This window comes from Microtus ochrogaster, chromosome 7 (genome assembly GCF_000317375.1).
Source record: "Microtus ochrogaster isolate Prairie Vole_2 chromosome 7, MicOch1.0, whole genome shotgun sequence".
Taxonomy (NCBI): Eukaryota; Metazoa; Chordata; class Mammalia; order Rodentia; family Cricetidae; genus Microtus; species Microtus ochrogaster.
Window position 1 is genome coordinate 23522822 of NC_022014.1, and position 17590 is coordinate 23540411.

General features: G+C 48.0%; 1 protein-coding gene across 1 annotated transcript in view; it reads right to left on the minus strand.

Moving 5' to 3' along the window:
- The window catches only part of Pitpna (phosphatidylinositol transfer protein alpha), a 44057-nt gene extending 27529 nt beyond the window's left edge, over window positions 1-16528 (minus strand). Inside the window, exons 1-3 of the mRNA XM_005349543.2 lie at window positions 16248-16528; window positions 11845-11875; window positions 5194-5342 (exon numbers count right to left, since the gene is read on the minus strand). Coding sequence (XP_005349600.1) covers window positions 5194-5342; window positions 11845-11875; window positions 16248-16267 — 200 coding nt within the window. The 5' untranslated portion in view covers window positions 16268-16528. The remainder of the gene's footprint in view (window positions 1-5193; window positions 5343-11844; window positions 11876-16247) is intronic.
- Window positions 16529-17590: the final 1062 nt, after the last annotated feature.

The following is a 17590-nucleotide window of genomic DNA, read 5'->3' on the forward strand; positions in this document are numbered from 1 at the left end:
GCAAGAGCAGCCAGTATTGGTCAGCTACTGAGCCATTTCCTCAGCCCCTTTTATTCAATTTTCCTCTAATGTTACAGGACAATGTATGTACCTAATTTTCTGTAAGTCTGGCTAGCTCTTTTAACGTCTATTAACCTGTCTCTCTATCTCTGCCTCTCTCTCTCTCTCTCTCTCTCTCTCTCTCTCTCTCTCTCTCTCTCTCTGTGTGTGTGTGTGTGTTTTATTGGGTCTCACATGGCAGGCAAGTACCCAAGTACTGAGCTACATTGCAGTTCCACCATTCCTAACTTTTAGATGGGAGCTTACATAATCTTCAATAGGCTCTAGCAAATTCATCACCTTTATTCATGCCTCAGGCCTAAAGGAAAGAGCTAGCCCCACAGCAGACATCTAACTCCGAGCCCCCAGAGCAAGCCTCGGAGTCTTTACACATAGATACACATTCGTCTAGGTGATGCTTCTATGTGCCAGGCACTGGATACACAGGAACCAAATGGTCCAGAGGCAGACTACTACTGACAGGTCTGAAAGAATGTGTTCCAATAGGGTGAGCACAGGGCTCTGGGGGAAGGGCACTGCAAAAGCATGGTGAGGGAGGCACAAGACTCAAGGCAGTCAGAACACAAGAACACACGGAGCAGGGCATGTGCAGGAGGCCAATACACAGGATGGGAGTGGGGCAGAAAAAGCTGGGAGAAGGAGGAGTTACTGCAAGGTAGGGTGGAGTGCAAGAGAATCCTAGGGGCAGAGTCACAGGCATTTGTAAATTAAGTGAGCCAGTTGGACTTCATCCCAAGGACAAAGGGAAGCTTTACAGCCACAGCTCAGGAAGACAGCACAGATCTTCAGACAGAACACTTGCCACACAGAGAAGTGGAAGGCCAGAGGACAGCTGGAAATTGCTGAAGCAATCAACACCAGGGGAAATGGAAAACAATGTGGATCATAGAGATGTTAAGGAGATAGATGAGGGATCAGAACCCATTCCAAAAGGCTGTTGTTCTCATGAGGGCAGCTGGTGATGAGCACAGGAACACGACCCCTTTGGAAATAAGGTGTTTGGGTTAACAGCGGTAGCAACTCGGTGTCTATACTCTTTCGTGCATAGAAGAAGCAAGGAGGGTTCACTCCCCTCATATACAGATTTCTCCTCTGCCACTGAGTTCAGCTGAGTTCACTGAGCAGACAGTGGAGGATTCACGCAGACCTCATGGTTTATACTATCCTTTCACCAGAGTGGCAACTAAAGAGAACCCAGGATTTCACTACACAAAAATGAAACTGAGTTCAGCTCTATTTAGGGACTAAAAATTAAAATTCAGCTTCTTAAAGTCTGATTTAACTTAATTTAATGTGTTTGAGTGTTTTGCCTGCATGTATTTTTGTGTCTGGTGCCCATGGAGGTGAGAAGAGGGATCCAGAGACCCTGGAACAAGGGTTATCAATAGTTGTGAGCTGCCGTATGGGTGCTGGGAATTGACCTCAGGTCCTTTGGAGAAGCGGCCAGTGCTCTTAGCCACTGAACTATCTCTCTAGCCCCAAGATCCAGGTTTAAGTGGCATGGAAATGTGAATGTACTTAATGTCATTAAACTGAACAACTCAAAATGGTTACAATGCTGAATTTTTTTTTTTTTTTTTTTGGTTTTTCGAGACAGGGTTTCTCTGTGGCTTTGGATCCTGTCCTGAAACTAGCTCTGTAGACCAGGCTGGTCTCGAACTCACAGTGATCCGCCTGTCTCTGCCTCCCGAGTGCTGGGATTAAAGGCGTGCTGAATTTTATGTTATGTGTACTTGACCATAAAAGAAAGATTCAGATTTATTTTTCTCAGTTCTATATAGTATTTTTGGTTTTGTGTGTGTGTGTGTGTGTGTGCGCGCGCGCGCGCGCGCGCATGTGTGTATACAATACATATTTGCTTGTTTGTGTGTGAGTGAGGTTATATGGAGGTCAGAAGTCAACCTCAGGTACCAGTCCTCAGCTTCTCCCTTTATTTGAGGCAGGGTCTCTTTGATGTTTCTTGCTGTTTCTGCCATGCTGGTTCGCACATCCGTTTCCAAGTCTCTCCCATCTTACTGTGCACTTTCCTTTGTCCAGCTTTTACATGGGTTCAGGAATTTGAACTCAAGTCACAGGCTTGTATGAAATGAATACATAGCTCCTTATCCACTAAAAACATTTACTTTATCATTAATTATATGTATGCCTGTGTGTAGGTATGTACACGCAGGTGCAGGTGTCCACAGTGGCCAGAAGGAGACAATGGATTGTCTGGAGCTGGAGTCACAGGCATTGTGAGTGATCAGACATGGGCGATGGGTACTCCTCAAGAGCAGCATATGCTCTTAGCTGCTGAGCTATCTCTCCAGCCCTGCTTGACTCATTTCTTTTTTCTTTTTTTTTTTTTTTTTTTTGAGACAGGGTTTCTCTTTGACTCATTTCTTAAACAGTCTGGTCGACTCCCATTCCAGCTGGTAAACGCTTACAGCTGGTTTCAAGGCCTTTTGGGTCAGCTCATGGTTTGCTATAAAGTCGTTTAGGTTTGGGATTCAGCAAATAGGTGTGGTTTACTATAAATTCCAGTACACAAGTGAATTCCAGAATTATTTGAAAATACTGGGAAAAAAATCGGAGATGGCTCAGAGGTTAAGAGCACTGGCTGGTCTTCCAGAGGTCCTGAGTTCAATTCCCAGCAACCACATGGTGGCTCACAACCATCTGTACTGAGATCTGGTGCCCTCCTCTGGCATGCGGGCATACATGAAGGCAGAATGTTGTATACATAATAAATAAATAAATCTTTTAAAAAAAAATCTTTTAAAATTAAAAAAAGGGGGGGGGTGTCTAGAAAGGTGTCTAAGATGTTAAGAGCAATTGCTGCTTTTCAAGAAGACCCAAGTTTGGTTCCCTCTAAAGGCAAGCACACAAATATACACACAGAGAGGGTGAGAGGAGACAGACATAATAAAAACAGGCTATCTGGGCATGGTGGCACAACCTTTAATCCCAGCAGTCAAGAGACAGAGACAGGCCAGGTGATGGTGGCGCACGCCTTTAATCCCAGCACTCGGGAGGCAGAGGCAGGCGGATCTCTGGGAGTTCGAGACCAGCCTGGTCTACAGAGCTAGTTCCAGGACAGGCTCCAAAACCACAGAGAAACCCTGTCTCGAAAAAACCAAAAAAAAAAAAAAAAATTCAAATGCTGAACTAGAGAGATGGCTCAGTGGATAAAGGTGCTTGCTACCAAGCCTGATGCCCTTTGTTCAACCCCCAGACCTGAAGTGGAAAGAGAAAAACAACAACTGAAGGTTGTCCTCTGACCGACTCTACACAAGTAGTACACTACAGTACTACACACACACACACACACACACAAATGGAAAAAAACAATGTTAAGGTGCTGGAGGTGGCCCAAAGGTTAGGAAACACTATTTTTGCAATGGACCTGAGTTTGGTTCTCGGCACCCTCATCAGAAACCCACAAGAGCACAGTAACTGCAGCTCCTCCAGGGGATTCAAACCCTTTTTCTGGCCTCTACAGACACCTGCATTCACATGCACATACCCACACATACATGTAATTCAAATGAAATAAACCTTAAAATGTATTATTTGGACATAGTAGTATATACCTTTAAACCCAGCCCTGGAGGCAGAGGCAGGCAGATCTCTTATCTCTGTGAGTTCAAAGTCAGCCTGATCTACATAACAAGTACCAGGTCAGCCAGAGCTACATCCTAGAGAGACCCTACCCTGTCTCAACTTTCACACTCACACACACAAACACACATACACACACAAAATTGATACAACTTTTTAAAAAAAATATTTATATATATGCCTTTGATCAAAAGAGAGGTACTTGGAGCTAGAGAGATGGCTCAGCAATTAAGAGCACTTGCTGCTCTTCCAAAGGCACTGGGCTCAATTCCCAGCACCCACATAGCAGCTCACAACTGTCTATAACTTCAGTTCCAAGGGATCCGACACTTCCACAAAGACATACACGCAGGCAAAATATCAATGCACATAAAATAAAGTCTTTTTTTTTTTTTAAAGTGAGTAGCCCAGCAGTGGTGGTACACGCCTTTAATCCTAGCACTAGGGAGGCAGAGGCAGGTGGATCTTTGTGAGTTCAAGACCAGCCTGATCTACAGAGTGAGTTCTAGGACAGGCTCCAAAGCTAGAGAAACCCTGTCTCAAAAAACTAAAAGGAGAGAGTGGTACTAAACTTTCTCTGGCATCTGATTCTACAAAATTATAATTTAAATACTATCTGACCTAACAAGTACACTTTTTACGCATTTACTACAGACTTATAGATATAAGTATATCAAAAGAAGTGTGCAGAAGTAGTTCTGCGGGACTCTTATGTATCTGGAAATCACTATAACATAGATCGCAAGAATGAGCTTCTCAAACAGCTTACAGCGCATGTACAAAATACTATGAGCAACTACCTTCTTGGGTGGGTAACTACTGGCTGTAGGATTTCCTACAGCACTGAGAGATTTTTTTTTGTTGTTGTTGTTTCTTTGTTTTGTTGGTGGCTTGTTTGTTTTTGAGACATTTTGTAGCCTAGACTGACCTGTAACTAGTTAAATAATCTTAAATGGCCTCACTCACCGTTCTCCTGTCTCAGCTTCCCAGGTGGGCAAGCACCAGTATGCCAGGTTCTTATGCATGCTTTGAAAGAATAAGGCAGGAGGGAGGGCTCGGAAGGGAGCTAAGGGGCCGACCATAGCCGAGCATAAATAAGTGAGGCTCTGGGCTGAATCCCCAGCAAACAACCAGGCAGGAAATACTGGGAAGGCAGCTATGACATGAAAGCTGACTACAGAGGAAAGAACTGCATGTATAGTATGGTACAATCAACACAAAATATAGGAAAGAGTGCCTGTTTATACACACTCCACACATACTTCCTGTACTTAGGACAATAGAAGAGCTCACAAGATGCCAAAATAGCTCAAAATAGCTTCTAAGGACTGGGAAGCATGATAGGGTAAGTGGAGTCACTTTTTTTAATAACAAAAAAAAATCTTTAAATAAACAAAGAAGTACTACCCACGCCCAATCTGAGAGATGAAGCAATTTGGGCTACCAGTTTATAATCTGGAGACACTCCCAATTAGCCAGCGCCACCACTGACAAGGTAGGCCACGTTCCCACCCAGCCATCTGGGGCACGTACCTCTGTAAGTGGTAGATCTTGTGTGTGTACTGGCCTTTCTCACCGTCCTCCTTCTCATAGGGCTCGTTCACCAGGACCTCCACTCCTTCCCCACCACCAGTTTCATTTTTACTGGCTTCAGCCACAGAATACAGCTGCCCCACTTGATACTAAAGAACCAGAGAGACAGGCATTACTTGCAACAGTTACACATGGCCCCACCTCCACCTGTGCCTTCTTCACAGTGGTCCAAGACAAAGGGGAACTCTGCACTGCTGCAACTCTCACTTGCTTTCACTTTTTCTTTCTTCTACTACTACTTTTTTTTTCTTTCCAGCACTAAGGATTGAACCCAGGCCCTCAAGCATGCTAGGCTCCTCGGTAAGTGCTCAAGCCCTGAGCCTCTCCTCAACCCTCTTTTTTGTTTTCCTACATCAACCTCCCAAGTAGCTGGGACCGCAGGCTCTCTTTAACCATCAGAGGTATTCAATTTCATCTTCCCATTTTTACAAACCCATGAGTTTAAAGAGAGTACAGACTATACTTAATCTCACAGAACTACCCAGAAGCATTATACAGTCCAGGGTGTCTCTTGGCCAGGACCCAGCTCTGATATCAGACCCCAAGACAGGATTTCAGTTAGCTACAAATCCCTCTATTTCACTTATTTAAGCAGACCTTAAAGCTAAGCATAGCATCTCATCCTTGTAATGCAGCACTCGGGAGGCTGGAGCAAGAGACCTGCCATGACTATGCTTCAGCCTGGGCCACAGTGAGTCCCTTGGTATCTCTGGCTACAGTGAGACCCTGTGTCAAAAAAAAAATAAAACAGGGCCGGGCGGTGGTGGTGCACAACTTTAATCCCAGCACTCGGCAGATCTTTGTGAGTTAGAGGCCAACCTGGTCTACAAGAGCTAGTAGTTCCAGGAGAAGCTCCAAAGCTACTGAGAAACCCTGTCTCGAAAAACAAAAAAAACAAAAACAAAACAGTCAGGCGGTGGTGGCACATGCCTTTAATTTCAGCACTCAGGCGGCCAAAGCAGGTGGATCCCTGAGTTTGAGACCAGCCTGGTTTACAGAGTTCCAAGATAGCCAGGGCTACACAGCAAAACCCTATCTTGAAAACAAAAACAAAACAAACAAAAAACAAAAAAACAAAACCCACAAGCAACAACAAAAATAAACACATAAATGATCAGAAATCAGGGCTGGAGAGATGGCTCAGCAGTTAAGAGCACTGACTGCTCTTCCAAAGGGTCTGAGTTCAATTCCCAGCAACCACATGGTGGCTCACAACCATCTGTAATGAGGTCTGGTGCCCTCTTCTGGCCGGCAGGCATACAAGCAAAACAGAATATTGTATACATAATAAATAAGCAAATAAATAAATATTAAAAAAATGATCAGAAATCAAGACTCCGACTCCCTGTCCAAGAAAGCTGTCCAGTGCTGTGTAGCCCACAACTTCTGGCAAAAACTGGCTCAGTTCACTTGCTTTTTTTCCTGGGTGGCTTTTCCTTACCATACAGGGACCTCAGAACCTCTCAAACAAGACAACTCCAGATTTTCCCCATTCCTGGCAGACCAAAGTCATGCTCCTGCTCCCTGCATTACAGATCCTTTCCATGGCTATGCTGGCTGTGTGCCCCTCTGTCTTGGCAGTTGTTAGATGGCAAAAGCCTGGTTTTCCTTTATTTGGGTCACATGTCACCCTATCAAGTCACTGGCCTCCTCTAACCCCTTAGGACAGTCTGGCATAGAGACAGTGTCCAAGCCTACCCTACCCCTATTTCTAAGAAAAATTGTCTGGAAAACATACTGAAGACTCTGGCTTGGTAGGCTGTAATCTCAGCACTGAGGAAACAGAACAGGTGGATCTCTGAGTTCAAGGCCAGCCTGGTCAACACAACAAGTTCTAGGACAGCCGCAGCTAAATTGTGAGATCATGTTTCAAAAGCAAAGCAAAGAAAAAGAAAAGAAAGAAAATGAACTGTACAGAGAAAATGAGCTGTGACCGAGCAGGAAATTACATCTCTTCCAAAAGATGTGTCTTCCTCATGGTTGCCAAGGGCAAGAAGGCCGAAGGCCGAGGAAAAGACAGACAACCCCATCACCCCACCTGCGAGGGGTGGACATACAGCTTTCCTTGCCCTCTACACCCTCCCCTGAATCCCGGCACCCCCAGGGGTAAGACTAGTGGTGTTCTCTCCCTCAGATTAAGATCATCTACCACCAGCTCTGCTGCAGCACCACTGGCAGCAAGAGCGGTCACGGATGCTCCAGCACAGCCTGAGCCTTCTCCACCTCAGTCCCCTAAGCACTGCCAGGAGACATCTGAGTGACACCCAGCGGGGAACACAGTGTCCCACAACAGTTCACTGCTGACCACAAGCCTAAGAAGCCCGAGCCTCCAAAGCGAACATCAAGGAATGCCAAGGTAAGGCTCAGGTACACTGTGATCAAGGTTCAGTTAGTTCCACCCAGAGAAACTTCTGAGAGAGTGAGAGCCTAGATCTTGCTAATCTTGAGCAATACCAGTGCGGCTTTGGTGCCTCATGGAATCCCACACTGGACCCTGCACCTCTCCAGTCCTATCACCTCTAAGGCACACTTGAAACCCACATCAGGTGGGTCGGGGACTGGTTGAGCCAAGGCTTCCCCACGTCAAACAGCAGGAGCTCTGCTCCGGAGAGAGTCCTAAGGACACCGAATGGCTGACTCAGCAAATCCTAAAGGGCAGGCTGGGGAGAGGGCCTGTAGACAAGACTAGGGCTCCTTGGGGAGGGGCCTGGGGCTGGCAGAAACCTTGGTCTTCAGGGATTCCCTTCAGCTGCAGGAAATCACAGGGCGGGCTCTAAGAGGATCAGTCTGCGCGCTGGCCTCTTACCCTTTAATCTCTCTTGATATTCCGATCCTTTAATCCCAGCGAGACAAGTGAGGCAGTTCGGTTAATCCAAAGAAGTAAAGAAGACAGATCTGCACAAGGCACAAGGTTCCCTCTGGCACAGCCGGGCTACATCCTGGGAAGTTGCCAGACTCAGGATTGGGGGGCAATAAGGGTGGGAGTCAGACCACAAAATCAGATACGGAGCTCCAGGAGACCAGGATTCCAACTTCTTTAGGCTGAAAACAATGTTACATTGCCCTTGAGAGCTGTCCCCTTGTCCCAAAGACTAAGTCACTCAGGGAAGCAAAACAGAAGACTCCACCACTTGGCTAATCAGGTAGTAGGAACCAAGGGAGGTGAAATGTGGAGCAGAAACACTGAATGACACACATAACAAAAACGGCAGTACAGCTAGGCTCAAGTGGCCCACACCTGTAATCCCGGCCACAGGGGCTGTGCCAAAAGGACTGCCAAGAATTTAAGGCCATCCTGGGTCAGGTTAGCCAAGAATATACAGTAAGACTCTGTTTAAAAAAATAAAAAAGAAAAGAAAAAAAGGCAAAAAAAGCAGCACTTTGTTGGTCCACCCATAGAGCCCTGTCAGGCCAGGTTCCACAGAGGAATGATCTGCCCTGTCCACAGAAGGTGGCCAGGAACCGCTGGTGGACACACCCGTATCAAACAGCCAGAGCTTTCTTGCTCTGCTACAGGATGCCTGGAAACCCAATGTAGTGTTATACTAAAGGCTCTGGCCAAACAAGCTAATTCTGCCCCCAAATATCGATTCAGGCCATCAGGATGACTATAAGGCATGACCTTCTCTGTTTCTTTTTTTCTCCCCAAATCAGAAGCTCCAAGGGACTCAAAACAGTCTCCAATATAGGAAGTGAATGAGCAGTCACATGACACTGGGCCGTTCTCATGGGAACGGTGAGTCAGAAAGGGGTTACCGGCGGAGACACTGTTCTTTACTTCTTCACTCTCCCCATTCTAGAATTTTCTGATTATCCAGAACTAAGGTTCAAGCTACCGATGGAGCAGCTTCAGCCCTGCCACCCTGCTGTCTCCGTCAGTGCTTTTTTGCTGAGAACAGGCTGACCACACCACACAAACTCACCCTGAACCAGCACGCACTTCCCAAGCTTCTGCTTGGCCCAGGCTCTCATTACTGAGCTCTGTCTCACCACTTCCTCCATGCTCCAAAACAAGGCAGCTAAAAACTGCCAGGAGGATGTTCTCGAGGTGGGTATCTCCCCTTCCTGTCACCCATGGCCCACCGTTCTGACTGGGAGAAGACAGTCATTGGACCGCCTAAGTTTCAAGGTAAGGGACAATCAGGCTTTCTGTTAGGAAATCATGTTACATACCCTTTTTGCTTATTTTTCGAGACAGAGTTTCTCTGTGTAGCTCTAGCTGTCCTGGAACTCTGCTCTGTAGTCCAGGCTGGCTTCTAACTCACAGAGATATGCCTGCCTATGCCTCCCGAGTGCTGGGATTAAAATCATGAGCCACCACTACTACACAGGCTTTTTTTTTTCTTTTTAGGATAGGTTCTTACTATGTAGCCCTGGCTAGCCTGAAACTCCCTATGTAGACAAACATGGCATTGAACTCGCTTACTATTCTTAATATTGACAGCAAGGCCCTCAACGGAGGCCAACTCTCCCAAAGCTTTACCCAGGCACATGGTTTCCAGGACCCAGGTCTTTCTCAGGGGGCTCCGTGTATCACAGCATCTACCTAGCCATTTTCTTTTTTCCTTAGGTTCCTCAATGTATGCATGTATGTCTGTCTCTTCCCTCCTCCCCACTACTTGTTGGTTATTGCTTTGTTTTTCTTTCTCTTTTTTCAAGACAGGGTTTCTCTGTGTACCCCTGGCTACCCAGAACTAACTCTGTAGACCAGGCTGGACTCAAACTCAGAGATCTACCTGCCTCTGTCTGGAGTGCAGGAGTTAAACTCAGGCACCACCACACCCAGTCGGCTTTATTTTGCTTAGGTTTTTTTTTTTTTTTCGAGTAGGTTTTTTTGTTTGTTTGTTTGTTTGTTTGTTTTGTTTTGTTTTTGTTGTTTTAAGATAGGATCTAACTGCATAGCCCTGACTAGCCTGGAACTTGTCAGGAAGACCAGGCTGGCCTCAAACTCACAGAGATTCACCTGCCTCTGCCTGGATCTAAGTACTGAAACTAAAGGGCATGTGACACCAAACCCAGCTTCTTTATCATTTTTTTTGAAACAGGTTATCACTCTGTCCTAAGACTCAACTTGTAGCTCAGGCTGACTTCAATCATCCTGCCTCAGCCTCCCAAATGCCAAGATTAGAAGTGTGAACTACTGTTGTTTTTGTTTTTTGTTTCTCATTTAGCCTTGGCTGTCCTAGAACTCTCTCTGTAGACCAGACTGGACTCAAACTCAAACTCCACCTGCTTTTGCCTCTGAGTGCTGGAATTAAAGGTATGTGCCACCATCACCCTGCTTACTATTTAATTCATTTATTTTATTTTGAGATGGAATCTTGCTGTATGCCCAAGCTGGCTGCAAACTCTTGATGTTAATTCTTCTGCCACTGGCACCTAGATGTCTCTTTTGTCTCCTAGATCTCAGACCATGTTCAAGTTCACATCTGTCCCTCTCTCCCAGATCTCCGCAGCTTTTATCAAGTACTCAGCACCCCATTGGAGACAACCCTCTCAGAGCTGATGTACAGACATCACTCCTGGGGGTGACTGGTTTCATCTAAAGAATGCTCCCACCACAGGGCTGGAGAGATGGCTTACTGGGTAAGAGTACTTCACCCCATTAGAGGACCTGTGCTTGACTTACACTGGGCAACTCACAACTGTCTTGTTACTCTAACCCCACATACATAACATACATACAAAGAGAGAAACACACACACATTTAAAAAAAAAAAAGTTTAAAGAATGCTCCAGGCTCTGCTATTCTGCTTTCATTTCTCAGAGGTCCAGCTCTATGGAGCTCAGGAGTTTCCCATTGGTCCTACAGGGAAAAGAGATGGTGCCAACAACCGGGGGCTCAGGCTGGCTTTCATTTCACTGGAAGCTGGGGTGGAGCTATGAATTCAGAGGAAAGTCAAGAACAAGCTTGGCCAAGAAGGGAGAAGAGAGGAAGTTCAGAGAAAGGGTGGGACAAGGGAGGCTCCATGACAGTTTTCTGCTATCCAAGAGACAGCTCTGAGTCAGAGCCTATGGACCTTCTTGTGGCAATGATTGCTGCCAGCTCCACAAGCACAGGGCTGTCAGACCTAGGAACCATAAAAGGACAGAGGGCAAGCCAAGCCCATTTGTCATCTTCTGCCCTCCATAAAAGGCGGTTTCTGTTCCTTGGTCTTTCCAGCAGTCACCTAACATGTGTCTGGGGACTCAAGAGATTTCTGGCCTTGCTGGTTTGCTTCACAGCCAGAAAGCACTAGTGACTAGAAAACACTGTCCTCGGCCTAGGCATGGAGGCCCCAGACATTCACACACTGAAGCTTGTCAATCACATGTCCCACAGGGTTCAGTCCCAGCAGACCAAGAGCTGCCTTAGTCTCTACACAAAGCTATCCAGCAAGCTTGAGACTGGCTATACTCAGGTACCAGACTCACGACAGACATGCCCTCCTTTAGCAGAAAGTAGCATCAGGAATTTAAGCTGATCTTTGGCTCTGTATTAGAACATAAATGAAAGCTACACAGACAGTGTGGCCACTCCCAGGCCAACTAAGCTAATGTTTTCACAGTATTTATGAACTATGGATGAGATGAGAGGAAAAAAGGACTTACCTCATCTACAGACACAGGCAGGATGACTCGACTGCAAAAGAAGGAAAAGAGCATCAACTCCAGACTCTGAAGCATCACCTCAGTACAGTGGCCCATGCTCTGCTGCATCCAATTCCCCACTCACTGACAAAGTAAGCAGGGAATGGCCCTCTGGTTGCTGCAAGACCAGGGTCCCACACGCCCTTTTGGAATCCCATTTAGAACCCTATAATTCAGAGCAAACCTGAATTCCCCACTATCTACTTCTGTACAGGCCACTCTCTCACACCTTTCTCGCCTACTCCCTCAACCATCTCTCTCCAACAAGACTTGCCCATGCATCTAGTGGAACGGAAGCTAACTGGGAAGGCTTATCATAAGGTATCAGACCAGAAGAAGGTGGCCCTGTGGATGTGTGTGTCAGGGGCCCAACTTCCCAACATCAGTCCTCAGGGTCAAAGGCTGTGAAGCAGACAATTGCCTAGAGGCTTAGTCAACCCTAAAGACTTGAGTGTCACCACCCCTGCTCTCTGCAGGATGCTATCTCTGCAGGATGCTCTGCAGCAAAGTTTCCTCGCGCAGCTCTGACCTCCAGGAGCCACCCAAAGGCACTCCAGCCCATCACTTTCTTTCCCCCTGCATCTTGACCACCTTCAGTTGTTGGAAGGTACCACAAATAAGGTGATAGAGAAATTGTGACCAGCAAAGTCCTCAAGAGGGTCAGAATTTCAGAGAGCTGAGGAGACTAGAGGCACTTCCCCAGGTGCCTTGAACTTGTGACAGACCAATGGCTGACCCCCAGTTCAATACTTTGAGGTCAAAGAAGGGCCTTGACTGGACTCAGAAGTCAAGCCACAGCAGGGCGGTGGTGGCGCACGCCTTTAATCCCAGCACTTGGGAGGCAGAGGCAGGTGGATCTCTGTGAGTTCTAGGCCAGCCTGGTCTACAAAGGGAGTTCCAGGAGGCTCCAAAGCTACAGAGAAACCCAGTCTCGAAAAACAAACAAACAAACAAACAAAAAAAAAGAAGTCAAGAGCCACCCAGTACTGAGGAGGCAGAGGCAGGTGGATCTCTGTGAGTTTGAAGCCAACCTGGTCTATATAGTTCCAGGCCATCCCAAGTTACATGGTAAGACCCTGTTTAAAAAACAAACAAGCAAACAAAGCAGGGCAGTGGTGGTCCACGTCTTTAATCCCAGCACTTGAGAGGCAGGGGCAGGCAGATCTCTGAGTTTGAGGTCAGCCTGGTCTACAGTGTGAGTTCCAGGACAGCCAGGGCTACACAAAGAAACCCTGTCTCAAAAAACAAAACAAAACAAAAAAAAAATCCAAGTAAGACAAGTGGAAACAGGCCTGGTGGCACACACCTTTAATCCCAATGTGAGGAGAAGGCAGGCAGATCTCTGAGTTAAGGCCAACCTGGTTTACAGATTGAGTTCCAGAACAGCCAGAGCTATCTGCCTCAAGATAAATAAGTAAATAAGATAAATAAATAAACAAACAAATAAGAAGGCAATCAAGGGCCAACACTAAGATTCCCAGTTGTTACAGCCTTGCTGGAACCTGCTGGGCCCTTTGCATCTCTGTGCTCTCACTTAGTAAAGCATGAGCACACCCTCCCTAAGCAGAGGTCCAAGCATGGCTCTTTGCTCTAGGCTGCAAAACAGTGTGCTATCCCCTCATTCCACAACGTTCTCCTGGGCAGCAAGAAAACACACAGTTTTCTTAAGACCCGAGGAAAACAGCACAGCAAAAGCCTGGCATCTGGCAGAAAAAGCAGCAGGGGGAAAAAATGGGCTTCAAGTTCTTTACTGCCTGCTACCTCCCTTCCTCCAGAAAGACTCAATAATGTAAACCCTCCCATTACAGAAAGCCAACAGTGCAGAGAAGTACTTCCAACTTAGAGAGCAGAATTTCTGCACCCTCAGAAGAAACTTCCTAGAAAACAATACGCCTTTTATCTTCAAGAATACAGCAAAAATCACATCGAAGAATTTGCAGAAATCAAATCAGGGAAAATTCTATTGGAGGAAGTGTCAACAAAAGCAACAGGGACAACCTTCAGATCCAAACCTCCCCTCAAAGGAGACTAGTTCTGGCCAGTGCCTTCAAGGATGCTCTAAGCCTGCTTCCTCACAGCCGCATGGGGACATTTCTCCCTTGTTTCCTCAGAACAAAACCACCTTGGCAGCCATGGGATAACTTGAAAGGAGAGGGCCCCAGGCGCCCAAGATCGGAGCCAACCTCACCATGGCATGACCTTCACGTGCATCCTTTGCAAAGCTGCAGCATTGCAACCATAGCCCCTCACTTTGATGCTCTCACCTGCCCTGTTTCTCATCTTGCCCCCCACCCAGAGATGCATGCACAGGGCACAAGTTTATCAGGAAGGAAATAGAGATGCCAGACAGGTTCTGCATCACCAGCACCTTGGGCCTTTCCCTGGCCGGGCTTCAAGAGGCGAGAGCAAAGAATGGGAAAGGATTGCCTGCCTCCCAAATTCGCTTCAGCTCCTCAGAAGGCCCCTCCCTCCCTGCCTGACCAGTTCAAAACTACACAGCTCTACACATTAGAGCATTTACATGGGGATTTTTTTTTTAATCTGAAAAGAGAGAGAAGTTCACTCCTTTGGTCACTGAGGATTAGAATGCAAAGAGCACCGTGTTCTCCTTGGAGAGCGCTGGCACCCGAGCAGTCCTGTTCTTTACCACATAAAGCTCTGAGCGCTGGCTGGATCAACATTGGACATCAAGAGAGGCCGTCGACAGGCCTCCAAATGATGTTCTTCACAAAAGAGCCAAGGTGGGAGGCCACCTGGCTCGCTGCTTCGTTTGCCATTCAAGCTGCACACTGTGACATCTGTGGGGATGGACAAAGTGTCTTCACTGGCAAGAGGGAGAGAGTCCTCTGCGCACCTGCTTGGTCACCGAGAGTTTTACAAGTTTCTATTTGGATATTTTCCATTTCTGAACTTCTGGGGCTTAGGACCCAGTGCTGTCCCCTTGCCCTCTCCTTCAGGAAATCTTAGTTTCCCAAATTTTTGGGAAACTATAGACACATTCAGTCTAGCCTGGAATGTTCACTTGGAACCATGATCCTCAGGAAAGGGTCACACTGTGACCTTTTTGGTTTAGCAATCCAAATAACTCTACCTGTCAGTCAAGACCCTGGGTTTCAGGAGCAAACATCTAGCGAGGCCTGCCTGTCCCCCAAATCAATAGTTCCTCACCGCCAAAAATATTTGTGGGGAGCCGGGCGGTGGTGGCGCACGCCTTTAATCCCAGCACTTGGGAGGCAGAGGCAGGCGGATCTCTGTGAGTTCGAAACCAGCCTGGTCTACAGAGCTAGTTCCAGGACAGGCTCCAAAGCCACAGAGAAACCCTGTCTCGAAAAACCAAAAAAAAAAAAAAAAAAAAAAAAATTGTGGGGACCCTCTCAATTCCTCCAAGCAATTTCCTCATCTCTTTGCACCAAGACCCAAAATCCGCTAGAGATTGTTTGTCCCGTCCTGGTGCCCACCACCTCTATTAGCAGGCATATCCATTCTTATGCTATGTTTTCTATGCTATCTTTCTGGATGGTCTTGTGCCTTGCTAACTTCCTGCCTTTTCAATCACCGAAACTCCTCACATCACTTCAGAACCTGCCGATATTTTCTAGACTCCTCATTCAAGTGTTGCCAAGTCCCAGGCAGGCATCCCGAGCTTCTTCCAAAAGCCTCCTCTTTTGTACCTACTACTTAGGGTACCATGCCACTCCAGCTATCCCCGCCCAGCCCTGTTATCTCAGTCCCCTAAGTTCTTTCTCCCTTCCCATCACGCAAGCCTGGCTCTGACTTAAGTCCTTTTTTTCTGCAACCAATTATTACAATCCTTCCTCTGCTGCCTAGGGCGGCCACTGTCCATGCCCCAGGTTCCGCCTCAGCACTCCTCCTCACCACCTCAACTCCATTCTAGGAGCTACCTTATCTGATCTTCCCTGCCCCTTGGTCTGTACAACTCAGCCCCAAACCCCTCCCCACTGTCAGTCAACTCGCCGGCGCTGCCTGCCCTTGTCCCATTGCTCCTCGGTCCCTTACACAACTCCTCAGTCTACCCCTTCATCCCCCCAGCGCCCACTATAGGGCCACCTCACATCCAGCGCTCTCCATTCCTCGGGCCCCACCTCAGGCTCCCTCTGGCTCTCCCTGTCCCCTTGACCCCTCCTCAGGCCCTGTTCTGCCCGCGCCGGTTCCTGGCCTCCTCTCTGGCTTATTCGACCCCACCTCAGGTGCTGTCTGTCACCCTCTGGCCCCTCCGCCCCTGCTAGGCGCCCCAACAGCCCCATCCGGTGTTCTCCATCCCCCACGGTAGGCGATCTGCCTTCGCGGCCGTCATCCCGACCCTCCCTTCCGCCTCGCTTCCGCACAGCCGACCCGACACTCACTACTCCTTGAGCAGCACCATGTCGCTTCGCGGCTCGGCGGCTGCCAGCTGCCAGCCCGGCCTTCAGCCCGTTTCCCGGCGGCCGCTCTCCCCGTGGCCCGGCCCGGCCCGGCTGCCTGTGCGCCTTCGTCGTGGTCTGCTCTGTCTCTGCTGCTCTCGCTGCGGTCGCCGCGCGGGCTCCTGCCGCCCTGCCCTGGCCTCGCCACCTCCCGCGCCTCTGCCGACGCCGCCCGGAGCTCCGGTTCCGCAGCGCCGCGCGGGGGCGGGGCGTCTCTGCGGCAACCAGAGCGTCAGACGCAGCAGTGCGCGCTGACCTCACGCGGGGCGGAGCCTTCCCGGGCCCGCCCCACTACCCTTAAATGGGCCTTGGCTCCGGGTCCAAGTCAGCATCCGATCTGGGCCCTTGGCAGGTTCAGGTCTCTGGGAATTAAAGGTACACGTCTGGTATCAGTCTCTTTTGCAGCAGCAGCTGATGCGACTGTATGCCTGGACTTCCCTGGTGGGTGTGTTGAGAGCCAAGCGTGTCAAAAATAAAATGAGAGGCTTGGAGATTTAGTTCAACTGGGAAGCACTTGCCTAACTTGGATGCCCAAAACAAAAGTGTGTATATATGTTCTCTAAATACCTGATTCCACAACTCCACCAGAAAGGTACTGTTGCTGTCCTCACTTACAGGGAAGAAAGCAGCAGAAGGAAGATTTTCTCATTGCATCTTCTTCATGAGTTTTTGTCTCTTTTCTTTTTCTTTTTTTCCCCCTTTTTTGAGGCAGGTTCTCACTATGTAGCTCTGACTGTCCTGAAACTCACTATGTAGACCAGGCTGACCTCAAATTCACAGAGATTCACCTGCCTCTGGCTCCTGAACGCTGACTGTAGCTGAGATTCTAACCCAGTGTCACCATCCAATAACCATTGGCTGAGGAGCTGCTGTGCACCAGAGCTCATGCTACCCAGGATAGAGAGAACAAGACTATTACTATCTTGCCCTGAGGGACCGGAGATCAAATGGAGAGGAGGCAGGTGATGGCTAAAGGTAGCAGGCATTTAGAACGAAAGAGCCTGCCACGCCTGTAATCCTAGCTATCTATCTGGGAGCTAAGGCAGGAGAATGGAAAGTTCAAAGCCTCTGTCTCATAGAAGGTATGGAGAGGGCCAGAATACAGCTCAGTGATTGAGCACTTGCTCAGTGTGCAGGAGGCTCTAGTTTCAATCCCAGAACCACAAGAAGGAAAAGGGAAGAAGTAGCCGGGTGGTGGTGGCGCACGCCTTTAATCCCAGCACTCGGGAGGCACAGGCAGGCGGATCTCTGTGAGTTCAAGACCAGCCTGGTCTACAAGAGCTAGT